Source organism: Ciconia boyciana, chromosome 2, assembly GCF_034638445.1.
Source record: "Ciconia boyciana chromosome 2, ASM3463844v1, whole genome shotgun sequence".
Lineage (NCBI taxonomy): Eukaryota > Metazoa > Chordata > Aves > Ciconiiformes > Ciconiidae > Ciconia > Ciconia boyciana.
In genome coordinates this window covers 136,864,911-136,890,887 of record NC_132935.1, presented here as the reverse complement: position 1 = coordinate 136,890,887, position 25,977 = coordinate 136,864,911, and the positions used below count along the sequence as shown (strand labels likewise).

General features: G+C 36.1%; 1 protein-coding gene across 6 annotated transcripts in view; it reads right to left on the bottom strand.

The window, feature by feature from the left end:
* Positions 1–25,977, bottom strand: part of DGKB (diacylglycerol kinase beta) — a 325,820-nt gene that overhangs the window by 243,606 nt on the left and 56,237 nt on the right. For all 6 annotated transcript variants that reach the window (XM_072851476.1, XM_072851474.1, XM_072851471.1 and 3 more), the window contains 6 exons: positions 24,588–24,741; positions 19,967–20,107; positions 13,941–13,990; positions 12,574–12,648; positions 11,921–12,040; positions 1,978–2,095 (listed from right to left, as the gene is read on the bottom strand). In XM_072851476.1, coding sequence (XP_072707577.1) covers positions 1,978–2,095; positions 11,921–12,040; positions 12,574–12,648; positions 13,941–13,990; positions 19,967–20,107; positions 24,588–24,741 — 658 coding nt within the window. The remainder of the gene's footprint in view (positions 1–1,977; positions 2,096–11,920; positions 12,041–12,573; positions 12,649–13,940; positions 13,991–19,966; positions 20,108–24,587; positions 24,742–25,977) is intronic.

The following is a 25,977-nucleotide window of genomic DNA, read 5'->3' as shown; positions in this document are numbered from 1 at the left end:
AGTACTTCTAAACACCTTGCTTGCACCTATTACACAAACCCAGTGGGAGGCGCAGCCATTAATCAGACAAACTGCAGGGAGTAACATTGTTGATTGGACCATGGAGGGATGGTGAGGCCCCCTGCAGTTTCCTTTTTTTTTTTTTCCTCCCACACAATCTAAAATGCAAATAATGAAATCTATAGCAATGCTTTGAAAATATATTGGAGAAGAAGCTTTAGCAAGATAAGGAAATAGTGTAATAGTGTTTTAAGTAGACTCATGCCCCTTGCTGCATGAAGTAACTGAAAGGAACATGTGGATGTTCTTCAGATACTCTGGGACCATTGTTCTCACCACATAAATGCCAAGCACAATAACAAATAAATTTTAAAGACGTACATTGCAGCAGACAAAATTACAGCTCTTGTAAGGCTGGTCTTTTGGGGGCAGTTTACTTTATATAACTCATCTACACATTCCTGATAACTACTGAAGAAGATGATCTACATTATTTGCTCAATAGAATTTTCTCTTTCAAACATACATGGGTCTTATATTTCCTCACAAGGATTAAGTTTACATCAGTCTGACATAGAAGAATATTAAAGAATGTAACCTTCCAAGACCTAATAGTCAATTCAGCATTTTATATATATATTCCAGTTACTGTCATCAGCATTTATTAATCTCAAGTTATGCAATTTCTATTTGTTTGAATTTTAATAAATGTATCTCTTTCATTCCATAGTATTGTGAATGAAATGATATGATGTGAAAACGTATATGTGGAGGATTTACATCTGAATTATGTTTCAAAGAGATCTGTGGCCCACAGAGGAGAGAGAAATGGTCGATTCCAAAACCCTCATTCATTCAGACTAATCTCAAATTAAATCAATAGAACTGTACAGGCAGAAAGGTCCTGAACAGCTGTGATGGGCTATCTTTCATACCAAAAATGAAGAAAGTAAGTTACACTAAGAAACTGATTAATTTATCAAAAAGAACAATGAAAGGTGACTTGATACCATCATGAGAAGAATACAGTGGGTACTAAAGATCTCATTAATCTATTGGAGCAGGGCATAACACGAACCAATCATTGGAACCGTCTACCAGACATATTCAAATCAGAAAATAGGTCTTAAAAAAAGATGATTAATCATTGGAACACACCACAAAAGAAAGATATGGATCATCCATCTCTTGAAATATTCAAACAGAGACGAGGTATCTTTCGGCAAGATTTGGTTTCTCAAGATACAGGTTATGAGCTGGTCAAACACAGATTATTAGGAGATAAATAGATGTAACTCAAGGAATTGAACTGTAGTAACTGTATCTAACAGTCCAATGAAGGTCACATTAGATGCAGCAGTTTTTCTGTGTTTCTTTACCTTAAAATCTATAATCAGTTAATATGTGAAAGCATGGCAAGACCAAGATTTATGATTACAAACCAAGTGAACATAAAAACCTTCAGAAGTGTTACAGAAACTTGATTTCTGGGAAACTGGGATTTTGACCTTCACAATTAACAAAACAAGAATTCTGTGCAAAATTTGAATAAACAAATATGGGACTTAGATGCCGGTCAAGTTGATACCTATTAAAGAATATGAATAATTATTAATAAATACAAAGAGAAATAACAAAAACATAAGGTTGAAACTTAAGCATGATACTTGCTAAGAGAAAAGAAAAAAAAAAAACCAAAAAAAAACAAACCAAAAAGAGTCCCCCCTCCAAAGGGAACTAACACTGAGAACTATTATAATACAGAAAACTCCCTCAAACAACAGCTTTGAAAGCCCAATATCCTGAAAAATTAAAAATGGAACCTTGAGTGCTCAAGCATAGAAAACAAAGGGGGAGACACCATTGTGCTGGAAATGGTTTTGTACTGGGAAGCTACTCGTTCTTTGCTATGCAGTGAGCACAACATTTCTAGGAATAGACATGTATGCAAATGGACACTGAAATGCTTATACTCACAAGAACAGCAGAGACCCTGCTTGCCTACTCCGATTAGCATGTTCAAACAAAGATTACAGTAGGCAGGCTTGTTAAAGTGTTTCAGTCTCCATACGTGCTGCCCATCATCTTTCACATTCTGCACAGGACATAAAAGAAACAGATTTCACTTAATAAAATAAACAATGAAAGATATAAGTGCCAATAAAAATGGGAGATTGACTCAAGAATGTAAAAGACAAGCTGTTACTTCATTTAATACTCTGCACCAGATCACAGTATAATCATTCTAAATACACAGGCAATGATATAATAAAAAATTCTTCAGAAGCTCATGGACATCCATGTGTTTCAAAAACGACTCAGAAAAAACACCAGGCTGCTGTCACCACTGCAACACAATGCTAGCAATAAATCTAGGCTGATATTAAATTACAACTAGTACTAAAACTGACTAAAATTTGTTCTAGACTAATTCTAAAAATAAAGGTGCTGCAGGTTAGAAGGTAAAACTCCCCAAAATGAACAATAAAAAGGATTTTTTAAAACTACAAAGATATTCTTAATGACCCTTAGAATTAGGGACACGTATCAAAATGTGAAGTTGGAAATCTAACCACACCACAATAATATTTACTGCCAGCTTTAATTTATGTCAATCTACTGCCGATAGTCATTCAAAAAGCAAGTATTTAAGGGTGAGATTTACATCCTAGACCTCTTCTCCAAAAATTGAATTCCTTACATGTAAGCCCACGTTTTTCAGTTAGCTGTAGCACTATACTCAAATCTAGCATTAATAGACTGATCGACTGATTGGCACTTACAACTCAGGGACCCACTGTAACTTAAACGTACAACTAAAATATTATCAAATCATTTACGTTTATGAAAGTAAGCTTTCAGTTGCATGATTCTCCTTTTCCTTCTTAAGGAACCATTCTGAGACCTCACTATTATTAGAAGGTTTTCAAAGTTATGTGCACTTGGTACAGATGTTGAATTAATTCTGTAAATTCTGGGTTTCTTGGCAAGTGTGGCTATCAGACTTTTTCCTTTTTGCAATCATCAGAGGTTTTGATTTCTAAAAAAATTAGATTAACCTAATGTAATAGCACTTGATTATTTTTTTTTTTTTACCAAATATAACATCCAATAGAACAAAGGCAGTTAATGTCTATCAGCTGGAAATGGGCTGCAGTAGTTTGATTCTTCATTGTGTATTACTGAAACACTGTATGACCACTTCTTGGTCATTTCATTACCAAAAGGAAATCGTCACATAGCTAAAGGAAGCCACATCAACTTCTGGTTCTCAGAAGCCACATCAACAGCTGGTTCTCACCCAGTTTCTGATTTCTCACATCAAACTACTACTACTATTTTTCATCATGTATATACAATATTCCTGACTAGATCTTCAATAGTATGATGGTTTTCATTGATAAGGACAGTCAATGTAAGTCAGTGGACATAAACCTTAATAAAAATTTAGTTTTGTCCTATATTAGCATATCTTGCATGAGTTATGTCCTTAAAAATCAGTATTGCTCTATTCTAAGAGTTAGCTGTTAATGACAAGTCACAGATGATGAGGACTTCTTTACCCCTGTGGGGAAACAAAAAAAAATCCTGAAGGAAAATCAGCACTCCAAGAAATTAAGAATGTTTGGTTCAAAGCCAGGTCCTAGCCAGAACACAACTTTGAATAATTCCTACAAATTACCTAGAAACAAAAGGAACTGAAGTTATCTGGAATATTTTTCCTCTATTGAGATATCAGGATCAGAGCCTAAGTGGAGTTCCCCCGATATTATCAGCAGGAGTTCAAATGCCATCTCTGACAGCTGGGCAATGTCAGGGTCCCCTTTCTGCAGAAAGAGCAGAACAGATGCCTAATGTGGGATTCTCGGGCTGGCAAAGAGTGTGGAAGTTTTCCAATTTCCCCTGAAGAAGCAGAAATAGATTCTGCAGCTGTGGAGCACTAGAAGCCTGTCAAGCTCCTGCATGACTGGCAGCTGAAAAGGATGTCTTTCATTAAACGGAGCTCTGTAACTTCTGTTCTTCTTTCCATCTTACTACCACATTCCACACATTTTTGAAGTATCGTTAATAGTTAATTGTTAGTAATAATAATTTTGAAGTAATGTTAATATAGTATGTGAGTTTCAAGTCTTCTGAAAGTAGACAATTATTCACTAGAGAGTAAAGAGCATGTAAATCCTTCTGAGAAAAAACAGCAAACAATGTACACTTTCATTTTAACATTACTCAGGTCATCAACAGATACAGTCATAGACCACAAGCACTTAAAATGCAAGCTGACCAGCTTTCCTTAGCAAAATATTTGCTATTTCGCAAAATTAACAAAAATTCATAATTATGCATAAACTTGCCCCTCTTCCACATTAGTTGTGTTACTTTTTCATTTTATTTTTAAAGAATGGCCATTACATGTGAATATGTCGCTTCTTATTTGAACAGAACATATGGACTAACTTAGCTGGCATTTTCCTTATCAGAAAAACAAACAAGTCTTGATGTGGGTGTTCTGCCAATTAAAACACTTAACTGTGTTACAGACTGCAACTGATGCAAATCCATTACATAAACACAATGCACTTTTGGAAAATAGCAAATTAAATTTTTGCTCTTGTGCACTGCCAAAAATAAGCAATAAAGTGCTGCATATGATTATGCATGCACATAACTTTTTAAAACACTGCCAAGAAAAAAAAAAAGACATAATGTGAAACAAAGCCCCCTCAATGCAAGTCTTTAAGTATGAATAAAATCCACAATTCTGACACATCAGTGCATTTACTGACATTCACTCATTTTGCTTCCATATCCTGAGAAAGATTTTAAAAACAAATAGTCATTAAGAAGATCTCAAAGCAAGGCAGGTACAGTAAAAAAAAAAAATCTCTTCCTCACTTCATTATACATCACTGAAAATGAAGCCTCCATATGCCATATGCAGACTTTATCACATAATGACAATAGTAACATTTATTTTGTTAACAATGGTTCTCTTAACTTATGGTCCTGACCCTTCTACCATGGATTTGATTGCCAAAGGGACTTGACCTTAAGAAGCAAGTCAACCATGAAAGAGCCAGCCTTAGAATGAGTGGAAGATTTTATGCAGTCACAGAATTTAGCTACTCATCCCTAATCTGGTTAATATTAACTTACTTCAGCTTTTTAGATATTTGTAAATAAAGGTGGCCAAAGAGATCTTAAGGTTTCAAGCACAAAAGTCAAGATTCTGAGACTTAAAAAAGGTCATGAAATCACTGATAAATTTTCAACCTAGCGAGTATTCCCTCTTACAATAGCTACAGAGTGTCTGAAATACCAGCATGCTCAGTCTTTTCTATGAGACGAGTCAATAACAAGCAATCTAGGGAGAAGGATGTTAGAGAGTCTGCTAAGTTATTCTTTCACTACCTACTGTTATTTTAATTTATTTTAAAAAAATTTACCTGACTTAAAGACATTTTTATGACTGATGTTTGGGTATTCAGTCAGTGGGAAGGTGAGAAGAGTGTCCATTAAACCACGCAGCACCTCCTTTTAATACAAATGCAGTTCAGTTCCATATTCCTTTGGTAGCTCTCAGCAAAGAATTCATGTCAGGTTTTGTTTTGTTCAATTTGGTTTGGGGAGAGGGGGTTCTAAGTCTGTTCTAGTACAACTAGAGAGGGAGTAACCTCATTCAAGGGAGGGCTCCTCATTTCTAACTTCTTAGATATTTTGTGTGTGTCTGTGTGTGTGTGCTGGAGAAAGGGGAGGGGGGGGGAAATCACTTCCCCAGCCTTCATCCATGCACTGACCAGTATACTATCCTGATCATCCAGAAATGCTTAAGCATTAATATGCCCATGAGAAAATGACAGCATAGAAAATGGAGCACAGGAGGGGAAATTAATTTGTTTAAACAAGCATCATAATTAGCCACACTATGAAGTTTCCCTGTCCCTAAATTGTTAGTCACCTGTCATCTGCAGAGACTGAAATGCTGCAGAAATTACATTTTAAGTAATGGTAAATTTGTATACCTGCATGAAATACTATTTATTTTACATCTTATACACAGAACAGGTTAGAGTTACTCCTGACTTCTGGGCTTTTACTAACCTACAGGCAAAAGGAAAAGCAGGACTGTAGTAAGGAAAGGCATTTGCAAACTTGCTGCAAAGAAGTGGGAGCTAGCACAGCATAAAAGTAGACAGCAGTGTCAAGAAAGGAGATGTGCACTTTTTTAGCAGCTCTTGCTATGAAGTCTCAGAAAGCATTAACATTACCCCCTCTGCTGGCAATGCCGTGAAATGATACTGGTAAAATAGCTCCCGTTATCACTTAGGGTGAATCTGCTTCCCAGCTGGTAAGGAGCTGGCACAAAGAGGGTAAGCTACGGCTTCTTCTAGCAGGGGCTTGGTTTTGCCCTCTGTACATATGGAAATAGCATATGGCTCATTGGCACTTCGGCTTTTCAGAAAACTCACCCGCCAGACTTCAGAGAGGACTTACAAAAATATCACTGGGGACAATAAAAGGCCAGATCACCCTCATTCCTCGCTGAATGAAAGAAATACAACTCTACGAAATTGCCTAGGTATTAAATAGTCATTTCAGACTTCAGCCTGAGAGGGACTCCTCATGGTGCAACAGATCCCACACCAGACTTGCAAATGTTTGCAAGTCCCCAGTTTGGTTCCACTTTCACATACTCAGAGCTCAAAAAGTAAGCCAACAATAACATAATATACAGTGTAAGAAGCAGTTATTTCCCAAGTGTGGATTCACACTCGAGTATTCCATCCCATATTTAATCAAAAAGGTTAAAAAATAGTTACCTTTTAAATTCTTTGAGTGTAATAGCATAATATTTGCTGCTTGAGGATCCAAAATAAAATTGTAAGAGCATATCCTTCTGATTTAATTGAAGCATAGTCACACTTCAACACAAATGTGTTTGGCCCACTGAGATTTACCTTGATTTAAAAGGTGACATGGGTTGAAAATTACACCTGGTAACTTAAAAGAAAGGTATAGTGGCCTGGTTTCAGATTATTGATGACTTTATGAAGCATTTACTGTTGTTCAAATTCTCTCTCACCTTAGGGCAGCTTTTCAGCAACCGTACAGTACCAGATGCAGTGCAACTGTGACATCTAGTGGCCAGTGAAGAGGGAATAAAACATTTTCCACTCCTAAAACACGGGATTTTTTAAACACTAGCACTTGTGAACTTGCAGTTTACACCTACTTTTTGTACAGTTACTGGCAGACGTGGTAGTAATGACCCGTTACAAGAGACGTGAGACCAAAATATCTGGCATGGAATTACTTTAGAAGAGAAATCAAGTGCTTTTATCAGAACAGGATGGAATAATATTGTACAAGTGAGGAATTCCTAGCAAAGTACAATATTCATGGCTGACAAAAACCCTTAGGAGCAAACCATCATTAAGTGGCTTTTTGTGCCCAGATTACAAAGCACATTTTAAGCAATGCTAGGAAAGTCAATGGGGTAACTATCAAACTTCACTGACAATGCCGATCTGCTTAAATTAACACAGAATGAAATAAAAAGGTCAGAAACTTTGAAGGTTTCTACTGTGGAGGAGTAGAATAAATAGCCTCTTGGTCACTAGTATGCGATAGGCCACTTCCCAAAAGCGTAATTATCAACCAGAAGGAGTAATTGCAGGGACATATCTGTGAATCTGTGTTTGGATGGGAAACAAACAAACTATTGACTTAAGAAGCAAAAATAAATTTGGAAAGTTGATGAGGGCTGTGAAAATTGCAGACTGAAGTGTGACACTCAGCAAAAAACTCTTACCTCATACATTTATTATTAAAAATTGCACCACATAAATAACAAATTCCTCTATATTTACCTAATTAATTTTTTTTCCTTCATGAAATTCTCCCTTTTCATAAGAGCATTTCTTGCCTTATGCTCTTACACTAAACTTGCCTTATGCCTTACACTAAACCTCAGAGTAAGAATTATGGGTCTTAAAGACAAAGGTTTCAGTAGGGGCAGTACAGAACACATTCAGCCACTGCTAAGTGGAAAATGCGTAGTCATCCAAGTATAAATGGATTATACACATATACAATTCCAAGGTCCCTTCTTGCAAAACAAATTTCCAAACAGTATGTGTATCACAGCACCCCTATAGAATAAGAACCAATTACGTTCTTATATAAATTCCTTATCTTGTACTGAAATTGTTTAGCACACCAATTGCCTTGAAAAGCACCAAAATAAGAATACACTCTTTCTATCCTGGAACATTCCCAGAGATAAAACTCTCTGTATTTCGAAGTTCTACCTTTACAGCAACTCTAAACTCAAGTTTTAAGGGGAAATAGAAAGCATAAAACCCAGTAAGATAAAATGAACTGGATATTTAGGTTGATTTCCTAGAGAAGTGAGACTTATTTATGCTCTTTGTCCCTTTATCTCTATGATTCTAAACTGCTCCAGCAACTTTTAAATTAATTTAGTAATCTCAACTAAATTTGAGAGGGCCGTAGAAGTTTCATGAAAGTCTAGAAAAAGGGCGGGGGGGAGAGGGGGCAGAGAGAGAGAGATCAGAAGGAAAGTCAGGCAGATTTCCTTGTTGCTTCTTTTAACTTGGCAACAGCTGGTTGGCTAATATTTGTAATAACAACCTAATACTCCTGTCTCTTTCAGACGGGGATTACTGATGAAGTCAGAGGGCAAAGACCACAAACCTGTGACAGATTAGGCTATCTCAACCCCATTTTTTAACAACACTAACTTGCTTATTCTTTTATTTTTGTATAATTCCATATTCCACTTAAATGCTGCTTTGAATTTTTTCGATTATTGTAACTAAAGCATCTAATAGAGTATGTAACAAAACTGATTGAAAGGCTTTAAATAAAACTTTTACAAGATATCTGACCCTTTTATATAGCACTTAAAGGAAACTAAAGATTAAGTACAAAGAATGTAGCTGAATTCTGAAGATACTATGACAAATCTTCAGCTGAAATAAATTATCATAGCTTCACTGATATTAGCATAACAAATCACACCAGCTGAGAATTTTGTATTGTTTGTACAAGCTCTATACAAGAGTTAGGTATATTACAGTAAGTTAATGGACCCCAACACAAAACAAATTAAAGACTTCACTGGTATCATATTTTTTTTTAAATAAACTACAGTGACAATTGTCACTATCACACTGGACAAGCTCTGAAATAGATCTCTTGGATGTAAAATTTCATCATTGCCTGAGTTCAGCATAGAGCCAAAGCATAGTTGGCTAAAGTTCAAAGGTGGTGAGAGAATTGTTTGGTTGTTTTGGGGGTTTTTTTGCTTATTTTCAACATGTGAAGACTACCTGGACATGTCTAACCAGCATAACCCAGTAGGTTATGCCCTTTATTTTCACATACTAATCAGCCTGTGGAAAACTTTAAGATACCAGAACTTTATTATTTGATTACTGAGTCCAAAAGACTCTTATCTTACTTTTCATTATCATAACTAAAAGGAGAGAGAAAGACAGCCAAAAAGCAGAGTCCTGGGAAGCTGGGTTCGCAAAATGTAACAACAGCATGTAAAAAGAAGTAACAGTATTCCACTATTGGGAATGATGCACTGGAATGAAGACCTTGGGTAATACATTAGATGCTGTAAAACCAGGAAAATCACACTATCAGTTTACACAAAGTAACGATGGACAGGGATCAGAGTTTTAACTTTCTTGATTTAACTTTTCAGTGTCCTAAAATACACTTATATTTGATAATTTAGAACTATGTACAAACAGAGGTAGTAACTTTTTGCTGGTTTGATGGGAAATTTAAAAATCTGGCTTTTCTCTACATATTATGCGAATGGTTTAAGAAACCAAGAGCACTTTTAAACATGAAAAGAAAAATGGGAGCCCTTTTAGAGGATGGCAACATCTCCTAGTAAATAATTAGCAAATGACTAGCAATTCAGCTTGTACAGTTCTGCAGCTAATGGACTTCATGCACAGGAAAGTAAAATATCAGAAAAGCATTAAAAGCCACCCCATCCATTTTACTCCAACTTTCAACTAATAAAACTATGTTTATTGATCAAAAAGATATTTTGCATACCATTATAATGTTTTTTCACAACTGTACATTTAGGTCTCTTCAACACAAGAAACACACAGTGTTTCCTGATGACAGAAACACTGACCTACACTGATAGCAGGCTACAGAATTTTGATCATTGTTTAACGTATTTTTATTATTTCTGTAGTAAAGCTATGCACAGCAAGATAAATTATCTAGTAACTAGTAAAAATACTCAGAAGGATAAAATGTCTGCTAACATACATTTACATAGCTTCTTTCTAATTATATAGCTTTTGCTTTAATATGAAAATAAATCTCTACAGACGGATCTGCATTAATTTATCACAGAATTTGAGTTTTAAATTTAGAAAGAATGACATGTAGACAGTGAAAAATACTCCCAGAACAACTACACTACCTGTCACAAAAGAAAAATCTGTACTGAAAATGACTACCAGTTCTCTGCTATACTGATTGCTTGAGAGCATTTGCAGCCCTTTGTTTAGAGTAATTCTGTGGAAATAATGGAATACAGCCTGACAAAGATCTGTTGTTTGATGACAGGGAAGTAATTTAACATTTTTGTTACTCAGTCACACATACAGAATTAGGGAATTAGTACTTACCGTGATCCAAATGTACTGAAAGTTATCCTCAATTCAGATATTTAGCTGGTAATTTGATTAATAAGATTTTGCAAGAATTTTAGATATACTGCTAAATGCATTGTTTTGTATGCATATTTCCCTACGGAAGGTCTCAGTCTGACTATTCTTTGTGAAAATAACATACCACAGAGCAACTAGGGCAGTCTAGGTTTAGTTCAGGCCGTAGCAGTATATGGGGAAAGTACATATTATTTATTATTTCACCTCAATACCTGAAAAAGACTTCAGAAAAAAATTAAATAAAAATGTTTTCTATAAAATAACAGAAAAGCATTTGAAACATATGCTAAGATACATGTGCTCAAAATTAGCTCAAATACAGGACAGCAGGTGGCACTGGCAACATGCCAGCATTAAAACACTGGTGTTGAGCTGGTATAAAATCGACCATATTACATCTGTCTTATCTTTAACGTGAAGTTGTAAATGTACAAAGCATAAGCTCTTCTTTCGTAACACTTCACCCTTTGGTGTAAGTGTTCTCTTTGATATTGCTACTTAGTATAGTTTATTAAGGTAGTTACAGAGACAGAAGAGCTATCTTCACAGGGATGTATCATGACAGGACAAGAGCCAACCAGCAATAATTGCCGCAGAAGAAATTCCATCTGCGCATAAGAAAAAAGCGCTTTCCCTTGAGAACAATTAACACTGGGAGAGGTTGCCCGCAGAACTGGTGAAATCCACATCACTGGAATTATTCAGGACTGGGCTTGACAGGACCCTGGATAACTCAATTTGCATTCCTGCCTTTAGTAAGAGGCTGGCCCAGGTGATCTCCAGAAGTTCCTTCCAACCTAGATAGTTCTGTGGCTCTGTATGGTTAGGCCACACAACACAGCACCATGCTGAGAAGCCTAGACACTGCTCCAAGCCAGCTGTAACATACACATGGGCAGTAAAACATTCTTAACAGATACTACTGCAGCTAGGAGTTAACAATATGCTGTTAACAGGACAAATTAATCAGCTTTATACAGCTTCCAGCTCCAGAGCTTGCTCATTTGGTGTTGCTTCAAACATGCTAATGTACCTCTGACTTTGAAGACACACTTCTGTTCTTTGCATGTCATTCAGCCATAGTAGAGAAAAGAAAAGCCATTCCTTATACAGGCCACAGAGAAACTAACCTGAGGGCCACAGCTGACATGCAAGCAGAAACTTGACACTCTTATGTTAATACTTACATTCTCTAACCCAAGGAGGACCAAGAGCGGGATTGTTGTCATTCCTCCTTGAATCCACTCTTCTAGAGAAACAGTGCCATCATGATCATAGTCAATTTCTTCCATCATTTCATGAAGGATCTACACAGTTTAATGAAAAATCTCATAAATTCCATATTCTAATATAGCAAGAAGATATGTACAGATCTCCAATTCCCTCATCTGCATGCAAAAATTAAGGAAAATATTATTTGTATGGTACCTGTACTAAAATGAGTACTGAGAGTTCAGAAAATAAAGTGTCATATTCTTATTTACATTTCATTATCACCTAAAGTTCCCAAACCAAGTTGTGTCCCCTTGTGTACATACTATTTAAAATACAAATAACAGGTAGTTACTTTTAAGAAATTTTCAGAGACAAACCAGTTGTGTTATAAATGTTAATTACTACATGCACTGAAGAAAAGCCTTAAACTGTAGCAAGAATGTTTCACAGATCAGATTTAATCAGAAAAAGGTTCATGAAAGTGCTAATTGACAGTGTCATAGTGGAGCACAGACTTATTTCTACCTTACTAATATACAGAATCACATGTTGACATGAAGTATCACAAAATGATTAAACGCCATCTCTAGCAACATTAAAAAATTGTGATAAAATGGATGCTTACTGGACTCAGTTCAGTAACATCCCATTCAAGGTATTCTGCAACATGCATCATTTGAGCAATGATATTTTCCAGCTCCTACAGATGAAAGAAAAAGAATTATAATATTTAATGCAATATTATAAAGACAAATTCTGCTGCGAGCAACTTATAATTCAAACATATTGCATTCAGTGACACTGTTTCATCAATGTTCCTAATGAAATGTCCTTTACACTGGAAGTTGTCCACTCTTAGGTGAATCTGCTTCACTAGCAGAACATCAGGCGTGGACCACAAAGCATGCAGGGAGGTGAAATGCAGCCCCACAACCAAAGGACAGCCTCTGGGTTGAAAGTAGTAATAGATTCTTCCTTCCTAGTTGTTCACTCAACTATTGGTTTCATGATCTGAAGTCCACCCTGTGATACAATGATGTGAGGTCCTTTAAATTCCAACACCCTAACAAACTATTTTTTTGACAGCAATTGTAAAATTTCCAACTTTCGAATGGAAATAAGGCATAAAGTGGACGGTATAAACTAATACAGAAATATTTTCTTACCATTACAGTGTTGTAATTTCCGTTGATCACACACCACTAGTGCTTTTCCATATTCATATATACAGTTTCGTTTGTAAACATGCCCAAATGCTTATCTAGAACCATTCTGAATTCTCATCTGTATTTGTTACGTGCTAGATATCTAATTAATATTTTGTATTGCCTAAAACTATGATACAGTATTTACTTTATACCTCTATGTAACTTAGCTTCCCTATTCCCCTATCACTTAAGGGAATCACCTCCTTTTCTTTACTGATCCACTCTATGTTGTCTTACTTCAGGGAGATAAAAAAGAAGGGGGGGGGGGGGAAGAAAAAAGAAAGCTGCCAATAAAATACTTATTTCTGTTAGGTAACAGAAAAAAAAAGTTACATTTTTTAAATGATTGCTATGTCTCTGATTTTCCTTCAAACATTTTGTTGGGCTACTCCTCAAAACTTTCTCTTTAATATTGTTCCTCCATTCTTAATAACAACATGGAAGTTCTGACATCTCTCCACATACATCCACTGTGTGACTCTCACACTTTCCCCTTTTAATGAAATCTTTACAAATGGTGCTTTCATACACATCTCCTTGCAGCATACTAGAATTTTAGGAATGATGTTAACATGTCCCCTACAGTAATATGATTGAAAATCAGAAGACTATAGAATAGGACTCCACGATAGCAGTGTCAGCATTTGAAAATTTATACAGTTGTAGAAGCAGCAGCTTAATGGATAAATATAATATAAACTCGATTTGGATTAATGTAGCTTTGTATAGGTATGCCATTATGACATACTCTTACAATACATTAAAATACATAAATTAACATTACCGAACTATCCAGGTATCCATTCCCATCTGTATCATATAAGCGAAACATAACTAAAAAGGGAACAAAAAGAGAAGGAAACTCTGTTAGAAACCATAGTAACAACATTATTTCATTTTAAAAAAATCAAACGCAAAACAACCAAACGTGAGTTTCAAAGAAAGGATAAATATTAACATTTCCCTTTCATGATCACACCAACTGTAGACCCACCAAACATTTCATATTATGTGAGAGGTTCACTCAGTGACTACCCTGCCACAGTGCCTCCAAGGAGACATATTAGCAGGACAGTACAATTGCACCTTTTCCACATAATCACTCCAACAGCTAATTTGGTCTGTGAACTTAATTCTGGTTCCTCCTAGAGATGATCTGTATTCATGGTGAGTACCACCAAAAGGCCCTTCTCTGTCACCTCACCAAACATAGGATAAGACACAACTGGTCAGGCAAATGTTGATAAGCCTGCTTAAGTTACAATACTACCCTACTCCCTCGGTTGCAGCTATCACTATTCAATAGTGATATTGCTTTAGAAATGCTTTCTGACCAATGCAACAGAAGATTATTATTTGAAGTATCTCATCAGCCTAATCCAACAATAAATATTCCTCACAGACTGCCAGCATGACTCCTCCCAGGACCAGACTTGCTTCATCAATTTGGAAGTGTATTCCCAACATTTTGGGGAGCTACTCAGACAAGAATAGCTGCATTTTGACAGGGATAGAGTTAATTTTTTCCATAGTAGCTTGTATGGGACTATGTTTTGGATTTGTGCTGGAAACAGTGCTGATAATACAGGGACATTTTCATTATTGCTGAGCAGCGCTTACACAGAGTCAAAGCCTTTTCTGCCTCTCACCCCACCCCACCAGCGAGTAGGCTGGGGGTGCACAAGAAGCTGGGAGGGGACACAGCTGGGACAGCTGACCCCAACTGGCCAAAGGGCTATGCCATACCATATGGTGTCATGCTCAGCATAGAAAGCTGGGGGAAGAAGGAGGAAGGGGAGGAGGTTCGGAGTGATGGTGTTTGTCTTCCCAAGTAACCGTTACGCGTGATGGAGCCCTGCTTTCCTGGAGACGGCTGAACACCTGCCTGCTCATGGGAAGTAGCAAACGAATTCCTTGTTTTGCTCTGCTTGTGCACGCAGCTTTTGCTTTACCTATTAAACTGTTTTTATCTCAACCCACAAGTTTTCTCACTTTTACTCTTCTGATTCTCTCCCCCTTCCCACCAGGGGTGGGGGGAGTGAGCAAGCAGCTGTGTGATGCTTAGTTGCCAGCTGGGGTTAAACAATGACAAATACATACTTTCAAGTTTGTATCATTACTTGATTCCAGCCACAAGAGCGGGTATGTCCACCATTACCAAGATATTTCAAAGCAGCTTACTCAGCTGATCATATACTGCATTAGATTGCAGAGCAGAAAGAAGCCTGAAGCTTTGGTAGGAATACTGTTAAAAGGCTAAAGATGAAAACCAGAAGCCTACGAATACCTCACTCTTTGTCCCTACTTTCTGGGCCAGTTTGTCAGAGCTCTGAAATCTAAACACCATCCCCTTCAAAAATGCCCATTTTTCCCCCCCTAGATCTATTTTCTATGGAGTAAGGAGAGAGCCCATGTACAGGTGGTTCCAGGACACTGTAATGCCTTGACTGATAGCAAAAACTGAGCAATCTGCTTACAAACTGTCTTATCAGATGCCTTTGGAAAGGCATAACATATGACCTATTCAACAGTGAACAATCCCACCACACTGGATCCACAGCAAATGCTGTTACAGTCCAATAAATTCTGCAAGCAAAGCTTATCACAGTTTTCAGGAAACAATATAATGGGAAGTGAGAGGAAATTCTTAGCAATTAGAAAGTAAAGTTCAGAAAGAATTTGATTGGTTTTGATTTACAGCAAAACATTTAACTGCTATATGGATTGGTTTGCTTCCCTTATATCCCCCGTCTTATTCCCAAGCTGTTCGCCTAACTGTGGGGAAAAAAGTACTATACCTCTCTACCACTTCAGCAATTTTTGCCTCTACATCACACTGCTGTTAAGAGCTGTAATATAAGATTGAAGATACTTACTGTAGTACCTTGTTTCAAGCTACAAAGGTCCATTATTCATTAGTTATAGGCTAAGAAAACATATAAAAATATCCTTCTTTGCCTGTGAATTACTGAGCAGAAATGTTTCAGTGTGAAACAACAGCTAATGCTAAAAGCCACCAGAGATTGGTACTGTCCCTGCTAGTACGCCTTCTACCAAAGCTGCTCAGAGCACGACAGCTAATATTATCTGGCAAAGGTACCATTAAGCATTCACAGTTTCCATAGGGATGAATCACTGAATCACTCAGTGATAAAGCTCAAATCATTTGGTTCTCTTTCCTCCTCCTCTGCGATTGTAATGCACTGGTTGAAAGAATGTTCCACAGTTATCGAAAGCAACTTTTAGCATCTCCCTGATCTTTTCCCACTCCAGAGAAGCAGTGCTTACAACTTTTTTTTCCTTTAACATGAATCAGTAGTTCTAATCAGTCATTTAAAAACAGACATTAGCATAATTATAACTGTTTCACCTTTGTAGCAAACAAAGTCTCTCCGATTACATATGTACTGGGTAGTGAAAAGGCTCAATCTGTGCTCTTGGCTAGACTCTGAAAAACTATGCTACTGGTGTTGCATGCAATCTCTTTTCTATTCATAACCTGCTAAATATTCATGTTCTTGCTGATTCATGCACTCTAGGAGAAAAAACAACAACAAAATGATAAAAACAACTGAACAAAAGTTCTGATGCAAACTACGGCACCCAAGTCAATCTTTTATATTTCTTTTCCCATCCCCTTACCTGACAGCACTGACTGGACACTTGATTTCTATTACTAGACTGCATACCTTTTGTAAGTAATTAAAAATGTATTAAAATAAAATTACCAAGAGGAGATCAGTTGCTGCACCGCTATACTTTCACCTGCAACCTCTGGACTTCTAACCTTTCATATGACAAAAGGTGGCATCCCAGAAACTCCAAAAGTTCAAAATTATGTTCTTTTGAGAAGAAATTGGGGAATTCATTCTCAAAAACACATGCACAAACAAGTGCTGAATGCACTTTCTATTTTCACCAGCACATGTACTTTGAAAACTGTAAGGCTTGTCACACTCCACAGAAGCCTGAGGGTCCAAGAACTGCATAGCATAGAAAAAAGACAGACTATAACTAATCATATTACTGCAAAAATACAAAAGAACAGTGTGGCATTCTTGAAGCTTCTGTTGGTATGGAAAGAACAGAAACAGAAGAACCTGGAGAGAGTCTTGAGAAGAGAAACTGGAAAAAAAAACCCACAGCTTATAATTCTTGGAGTTTCTGTTCATAATAGTGTAGAGAAGTTTGAGAGCTTGTAAGCATGTTATGCTTGTAAAGCTATGGTACCTGTGGAGGTCATATGCTTCCTCCACCATTTATGTCTAATGCCCCTCATACTGCCTCCTGGCACTTCTCTGAACAGTTTCACAAGAGATACATGTCTGGCGTCCATGGTTATACTGATAAAAAACACATACAAATTGAGGAATGGGTTGTGCTGATAAAGCCTCATGTAATTGTGAGCTAAAATAACTTCTGCTGTTGGGGTCATTAAAGGAAGAAAAGTTGAGCTACAAAACACCACTGTTCAGTTCTTAGGAAGTACCCTGCATATTTACAAGGAGTCTTTCTTACACATTCAAGAATCATAGTGTGGACACCAGCAAGCAAAGCTTGGTACTGGTGAAAACAACATGGAGAGCAGAAAATAGTTTCTATGGATCAAGTATACAGGTTGAGTCACAGAGCATGAAGGTACTTAAGAATATAGATATGCCTTGAACTATTTGCAATATGACCTTAAAAAGAGAACTTAAATTATTCCAATGTACCTCTCCTAGGAAAGTCTGGGATACTCTTTATATTCAGGCCCTCTATAGTTTATGAATAATAGATATGCCAAGCATGTCAAACAAATGAGGTTCACAGTGCTTAAGACCTCTAGAAATACACTGTTAATAGGTTAGAGAATCCATTTCTCTGCTGGCATATTTGTAAATCTATGAAAATCCATAGATCATACAGATCCAAAACCTAAACACTATTTCCTCTTAGTGCATTTTATCTTAAAAAATCCTCCAGCTTATATCAGATTTTATTTGAAAGCACTGCTTCCATGTTCTGCTTGTCATGAATCAAGTTTCCAAACACTCAGCTGTGATTCAGAGTGTTTCCATTTTTTGTCAACAGAAAAAAAATCATGATTTGAGATTAGTATTAATATTAATGTTGGCAACTCTGGAATAAGCCATCCTTTCTTTTTTCACTCCACTGCTACTAATTCATAATGTACCTTACAGCCACAGGACCTACTGCTATAAAATTATTTCAGACAAAGGGTTAAATTATACCATTCATTTATAAGGACAATTCAACTAAAATCAACAGGGATTTCTGCATATGAGTGGTAGAGGATAAGCCAAAATTTAGACACTAAAAAGTGACTATATTTCAATTCTGTATGACAAAGTAGAAAATAAACCTATATAATAAACATGTCCTTAATTATATGTAGTAAATGCAAATGATCTTGAATATACAAAACATGTAAGTACCGTACATTTATTAGATCAGGCTCTCTCACTCCTAAATCATACAGATCATTCATAGTCTTTTGTTTATGCAGTTCCTGTTGCAGGAAGTTCATGGAACTAAACTAAACTAAACTAAAATCATCACCTGGTCCTCTGTCCCTCCCCCTTTTCATTGAACCAATTCCTGACACCACGGGAGGCAACTGATCTCCATTTCATGCTATGGTTTGTGCACAGAGCTCTTTAGAGCTCTGATAAGGCTTCCATAACTTGCTACCATGAAACAGTTATTATATTGTAAGTCAAATTAAATCCTAGGATCTTAGTTTTCCTGTGCTTGTGTTCTGAATGCGCATTCACACATACATCCTCATATTCTAACCATATGATACCAAATTGGTATTACCAAATTTGAGGACGGCTCCTTATAATCTTTGCTGAGGCAAAGGTATCAGTGACCTTACAGTACAAAGTAGTCATTGTAAGCTAACTACAGGTAATGAAACATCAAGATACTTCAACAACATGCGGTCATGTAACCTTGTAATGAATTTCTCATTCCGGCAGAAGCAGCCTACTGTTTGCATTTCCTATCATATTGAGTATTTACCTTCCATATGGTATTACAGCCTGATCCCACAGGTCTTTTATAGACAGACCAGCTATGTATATCAAAGTATATTCGGCCTCAGTAAGGACTATATGATTGGATTGACTGTTTATCTATCTGGAAAACTGGCTTCTAAAATTCCATAATGGGAAACACACGGTTTCTTTCTTTTTTCCTCCAATTTGCAGATCAAACTCTCACTTATTTTTTGAACAGATAGAGGTGTTGGGCTTTAATGAATCAGGCCCCTAATTAAAAAAATCAACTTCCAGTGTCAAACACTCATTTCCAACAGTGGTGCAGACTTGGATCATTCTTGGCTTTTCTGTATTCACTAATATTATAGAGCCCACGGCCTATATTAACAACTATTCTTCGTTTGAATTAGCTTGTTTTCTACAGATTATTCACCACTTCCATATAGCTCTAAGCATCCTCAGTGTATTTAGTTTTTCTCAGATCTGATACTAATCAAGAGTGTATTTAGTTTTTCTCAGATCTGATACTAATCAAGAGACGACAGTATAGAAAGGATTATTTTAACAGCAGAATGTATGATCGTTACTCCCCATCTTAGCATGTGTTAGAATTTAATTAAAATCTCATCAAATGAATACTATTAGCAAGAATAAAAGATCATTTCTGCAATAATGGTCACCTAGAACCATATTTTTATAATGCAGCTACTCAAAACTGAGTCTTAAACTCAGAAGATTTAGAAACAGAATTTTTGATGACTTATTGAAATAAATATATAAAATTAGCTTAAAAAAAAGAACATACATTCTAGCTTGTCTTCAGGTCTTCCCCTTTCTAGCAGTGACAAATAGCAAACAATATCTTTCAGCTGGATCATGTCTGGTAAATGTAAGTTGGCAGGAGTAGGAGGTCGGGATGTAGAGGTACCTTTGTTAAGTCTCAGACCTGGAAATAACACATAGCCTTTGTTACTCTTAACATACGATATAAGCAGAAAATGAAAATATAACTCTTGCATACATGCATCTTCGTTTTATGTAAATCTCAGATAACTTCTTAATTTAAATATTAATGTGAAGTTTTAAACAATTCATGTTCATAGTTTATCCAGCAAAGGCAGAATTAAAATGATAGTGAGGTTTTAAAATATTATACGGATAGAGCAAACTATTGGAAAAAGAAACAGTTATGGGAATGGCATAACCCTTTGTTTCATTTGTGTTGATCTGATGTCATCTGACTACAAAAAAATTTGGTGAGTATTTTTATTCTACCACATTACGTGTTCATTTAAGTATTAAAACAATCCCTGCCCAATGTTGCATCCACTTCCTTGTGCTTGTAGAAGCTTCATCTAACTTATAGATTGACACCAGCTACACTAATTGAAGATGTTTTAGTGTCAAAGAAAACTCTGGTAACACCCAAGTGTGTAGTCTTCCCAAAAACACAGCCAGATGTGTGTCAGACGAACACACATTTGAAACATGGAAGCCTCGGCCACAGAATACTATGAAAATAAACATAGAATTTAAATAATAGTCATAATAAATGCTCAAACATTGTGATCAAGAGCAGTTCCAGCATACCACTTGGAATACAAGTTTCAATATTGCCAAACTTTTTGTTTCAAGAGAACATTAATATGACCGGTCCTGATGATATTACTGGAATCTGCAGGACCAATAAATAGAGGAAAAAGGGGAAGGACAGGAGAACAGAGAGAAAGCAGTAATAAAAATTTCTTTACAAGTTTATTACATTTCTCACTGACTTTAGTGATGTTAAAGATGAAACTTTACAAAAGGATTTACTGTTCTTAAATATTTTCTATAACTAATTCAGAACAGATTCGTCAGTGCACATATAACCTGCATACATAATTTCTCTCATTCATTTGTCTAGGACAAGTTAATTACTGTAGCTAATGGAAACAGAATTCTGGTAGGTTTTTGCCCCTGTTTTTATCCTGAAAAAATTCATTACAATCTGAAGACATTTTCAAAGGTTTATTGAGGTATACATGTTAAAAAAAAATATTCAGTAAATAAGAGCAAATTGGCATGCAGAAAATATATCTTCGAAGCAAGTTCATGTTCATGATTTCAGGCAGATAATAAACACTGAAAGTAAATATTTAAATGAATAAAAAGATTTAACAGGGCAGTGTTCTACTAAATAAGCTTGTGTATCAGTTAAGTGCCCTGAAAATTAAGATATTATAAAATGTTAATCAATTAAGATGCTGGCTTTAATCACACAATTTACACAAATAGTTCACATTCCAGTCTTACGTGAATCTTATGCACAGAATAAAAAGTATTATAAAACTTAGGCTAGCTCATTTCAAAAATGTATAGTCCTGAAATCCAAATGAAAAGGCATACAAATTTTAAGGTATCTTTTAGCTTATCATCAGCTGCAAGGTACAGGTTAAAGTATTACTTCTTAATCAGAGGTGGGAGAGGGGTGGCTGCAATGTGCTGACTTACAGTGCTGCTGCTTACCTGGCATCTGTTTCCATCTCTCTTCAGACACCTTAACTGAAAATGCAATTTATAAACAGACATAAATGACCAAGAGACACTAAGTAAAAAATGGACACATGCCAGAGAGATTTATGAACCCTGCTACTTTCCTTGTGATCTTCTCTAGCTCTCATGTACCTTTCCATTTTCCAGAAGAATGTCAAATGTTTCTGACAAATTTATTTTCCAGTAGTCAGGTTTTTTCACTACTGGTAACATTTAAAACTTACTAGATATCCTAAAACAAAGGTTTCCATAATTTTCCTTTGCGCATCAAAATGTACCAATGCACACTTTTTCCCTTTAATGCTACAAATTATAAAGATGTAACATCTAGTTTAAATGTCATGTAATTGAATTACAATATGAACAGTATATTTTCAAGCACAAATAACTCTTGCATGAGGTGAACTGAATTGTCTCTCTGAACATGCTTTGAATATAACAATTTATCAAACAGTCCTTCTGGTATTATACTAAATGCATATGGAAGGCTACTAATCTGGTCCCATGTTACATTATTTCTAAAGTCCTTACTAACAGAAAAAGATGAAAATTAACTACAAACTGGGAAAAGTGAGTGAAGGAGAAAAAAATTTTAGGAGGTAGCATTAGAATAAGAAACTTAGTATACAGTTTAAACAACAACAATAATAATAGCTATTATAATTATAATAATAATTATTATTATTATTATTATACCACACATAAGAACAAAATCTATCAGAGAGAATTATAGTGAAAGTGAAGAAAGCTGAGTATGGCCTATACAGGGCAGAATTTAGCTGTAACCCTGGCAATGACCTAAAAACAGCTGTTATCATTTCTACATATGAAGTGTCAAAACCATAGAAATACAACACCAGAATGATAAAAGATGATTTTTTTGAAATAGTAGTAGTCAGACAACACATGTAAAAATACAGCATAATTAATAAATATGCACCACTAAATGGCAGCTGCTATTGGGAGTTATCAGGCAAAAAGTGTTAAGTGTAAAAGATTACAAATTTTGGTGGCTGGTACAGTGCATGTTTATTGCTGATGCTACTCATTGATGAAAACATCAATGAAAAATTAAAAGTAATGAAAGTGGAAATTAAATTATGCTGCTGAGACTTTATAGGCAATAGAATCTATATTCATAGTTGAAAAAAATGCAATGCTGAAAATTGATGACATCCAAAATATACCCTGCAGCATACAATAAAGAACACATTTAGACATGCCCTTAGAGATTCTGTTGCAAAGCATCTTTAAGGGCAAGGGACTGAATCACTGGTCTAAATGACTTGCCTAAACCCATGAGTAAGTCATTATCAGAGCTGTAATTAGCAACAGAAGGTTTTGAATACTCCACACAACTGATTACACCATAGTCAACTAAGGTCTGCACATGGAACCAGTCTAGATAACTAACAACAAAAGCCCACGAAGTTGGAAATGTACTGTCTACACAGCAGATATTTGTGGAAGGAGATGTGTCCATGTCACTTCTGATTAAAAAGGACAGAAAAAGAGACCTGAAGAATTCAATTCAAATGAAAAAAAAAAATTATATGAAGAATCATACCCTCGATGTGGTAAGCAAGCTTTGCTAGCAGAAAAAAGTTTTTTCAGTTAAATCTAATTACAGTTAATGACATTATATATATATATATATACATTACAATATAATAGAAGAAGATAATGTAATATGGGGGTTTTGCTTCGTTTGTTTGTTTGGTGGTTTTTTGCAAGGAAATATAAAGCTAAGAAGTGGAAATAACAGGTAGTGTAAACTTAAATAAAGAAAAATAACTGAAACCCATCTATTTAACATAGTTGAGAACAGCACACACTAAAAAAACACCAGGTCAGACTCAATGGCTGATATCTGAAAGCCTATAATTGGTATTGTACACTTAGTCATCTATGGAAATCTAGTGCTTGGTATCTGCAAGAAAAGCTAAGGTTTCAGCTAGTAGCATTTGTACCAAATTCACAACTTCTGGATGAGCTGCAATTTGAAGACACCTAATCTTCATTTAAAGAATTCAAGCAATTAAGTACCCATCAAACCACTTGGTAACTTGCTCTAAGAGCTTGACTATCCCAGCTGCTCAAACATGCAGTTTATTTCATTAAATTAGCCTAGCTTCTGCTTTTAGCTACTGGATTTTGATAGAGTTCCCAAACTGCTAAAGTGCTAAACCAAATATTTCAAGTTAGGAAGGTAACCTTAAATTTCTTCTGCAAATTTTCTTTAAAAGTTTTATAAAATTTTGTTAAGTTGACAGTTTTTAATGCTATTTTGCATGCAAGTATTTTAACATGTTATGTCCTCTGAACTCAAAATCACTTTTAATAAAAATGTGCGGTTTAGCATGAAAATTTCAAACTGCATTAAAGAAGATCCTTATATTGGGAAAAGAAATAATCCTAACACTTACAGGACACTTAAAATATCAGTAGCTGATAAGTATGTAGGATTACTAATAGCAGTATCACACCTAGACAATTAAGAGAAACAGCAGTAACTGGGCACAGAAACTGTAGAGCACCAGCAGGCGCCTTCTGCATGAAGCTCTGAAGGTTTCTAAGTGTTTATACAGTAGGGTAGGCAGCAAGATCATGTAACCATAGCAATCTGATTAGCATTAACGTGACAAAAACTGTCCACTTGGTGTCTCAGCTGCATCATTATTGTGAATTCAAAAAGGGAAAACCATTTAATTTCCATTTCTTTTCACAGTATTTCTTGTTCATGATTGACTTAGTTTCTCCAATTTCACAAATATCAGAACAAAAAAAGAAATACATATAGTTTAGAATTCCATATATTTATAGCTATTAGAAGTAAAATAGCAGGGGGAGGGAACCTTGAGCTCTTATATTACTGCAATTTTATTACTTACCTCCAGAAAGGTGTTGCGGTTTGTTTTTTATTAACGGGCTGCAGTGAGAGATTTTGTTGCTAAATGACGTAAAAAGATGCTCAATGAAATCATCTGGTAACTCTGCCTCCAGAAAAGTCTTCATGAACAGCTTGAACCCCTCTAAATCAATTGTCTAGAGTGGGGGAAAAAAAAAAAGTATTTTGAATTGTTCGTTTTGCAAAAACTTTCATACTAATCCATTAAATAAGATTCTGTTAACAAAAACTTTAGACTGTCTTTGAAAATACTGATTTCTGAAGATATAGCCTGGCATACCTATTCTTGAAAGTGACTGATTATTGAATTAAGTATTACTCTGAAAACTCACAGTATTGCTACAATAGCCCAGAGCACAGTGTAAGATAGCCCAGAGTAAATTCAGAGCACTTTTATCAGGACCCCGAAACTAAGTTCCATGCTCTCTAGGTTCTTGATTGGAATATGGCTTAACAGCACATACAAAACTGCAACCAAAGGCACCTATGGAGCTCACAGGGATGTACCCAGCAAGTCTTAGCTTTTCCCATAATTAGGCAGACAACAAGCAGGGGATTTTTGGATGCCTAATTCACGGAATTGAAGGCCTCCTGTCTTTTCCTAGGTGGCAACATGTTTTGCTGGTATTTGTCAAAGAGAAACTAATCATCCTGTCTCAAATAGGTTCTAATAGTCAAATGATAGTGCCAAGACAAGCAACCTTACTTACAGGGAAAAAAACGTTGTTGATTTGAAACATTTGTCATTTAGTTTAATTTGGTTTTGCTTTTGCCAGCAAGGTAAGAGCTGATTAATGAAACTTCATTGATGATTTCTCCTGGTAAGACAGCATTGTCTGTTTTAAGTAATAAAATGAATCATAGAATATCTCAAGTTGGCAGGGACCCATAGGGATCATTGAGTCCAACTCCCTGCTCCTCGCAGGCCTACCTAAAACTAAACCATATGACTAAGACCGTCGTCCAGACACTCCTTGAACTCTGACAGGCTTGGTGCTGTGACCACTTCCCTGGGGAGCCTGTTGCAGTGACCAACCACCCTCTCAGTGAAGAGCCTTTCCCTAAAGTCCAGTATGAACTTCCCCTGACGCAGCTTCATTCCATTTCCTTGTGTTCCGTCGCTGGCCACCAGAGAGGAGATCGGCACCTCCCCATCCGCTGCCCCCCTTGAGGAAGGTGTAGACTGCGATGAGGTCACAGCAATGTAAAGCAGTATGATCATATTTTATCCTGCTAATATGGAACCACTAAAGATAAAGGTGTCCTGAAACATATCAGGAGAGCTTGAGACAATTCAGTTTTATCTCAGAAATAACTGTGATACAACTGCATACTTATCAATGATGCTACTCGGTTACGTATGTGATGTTTTA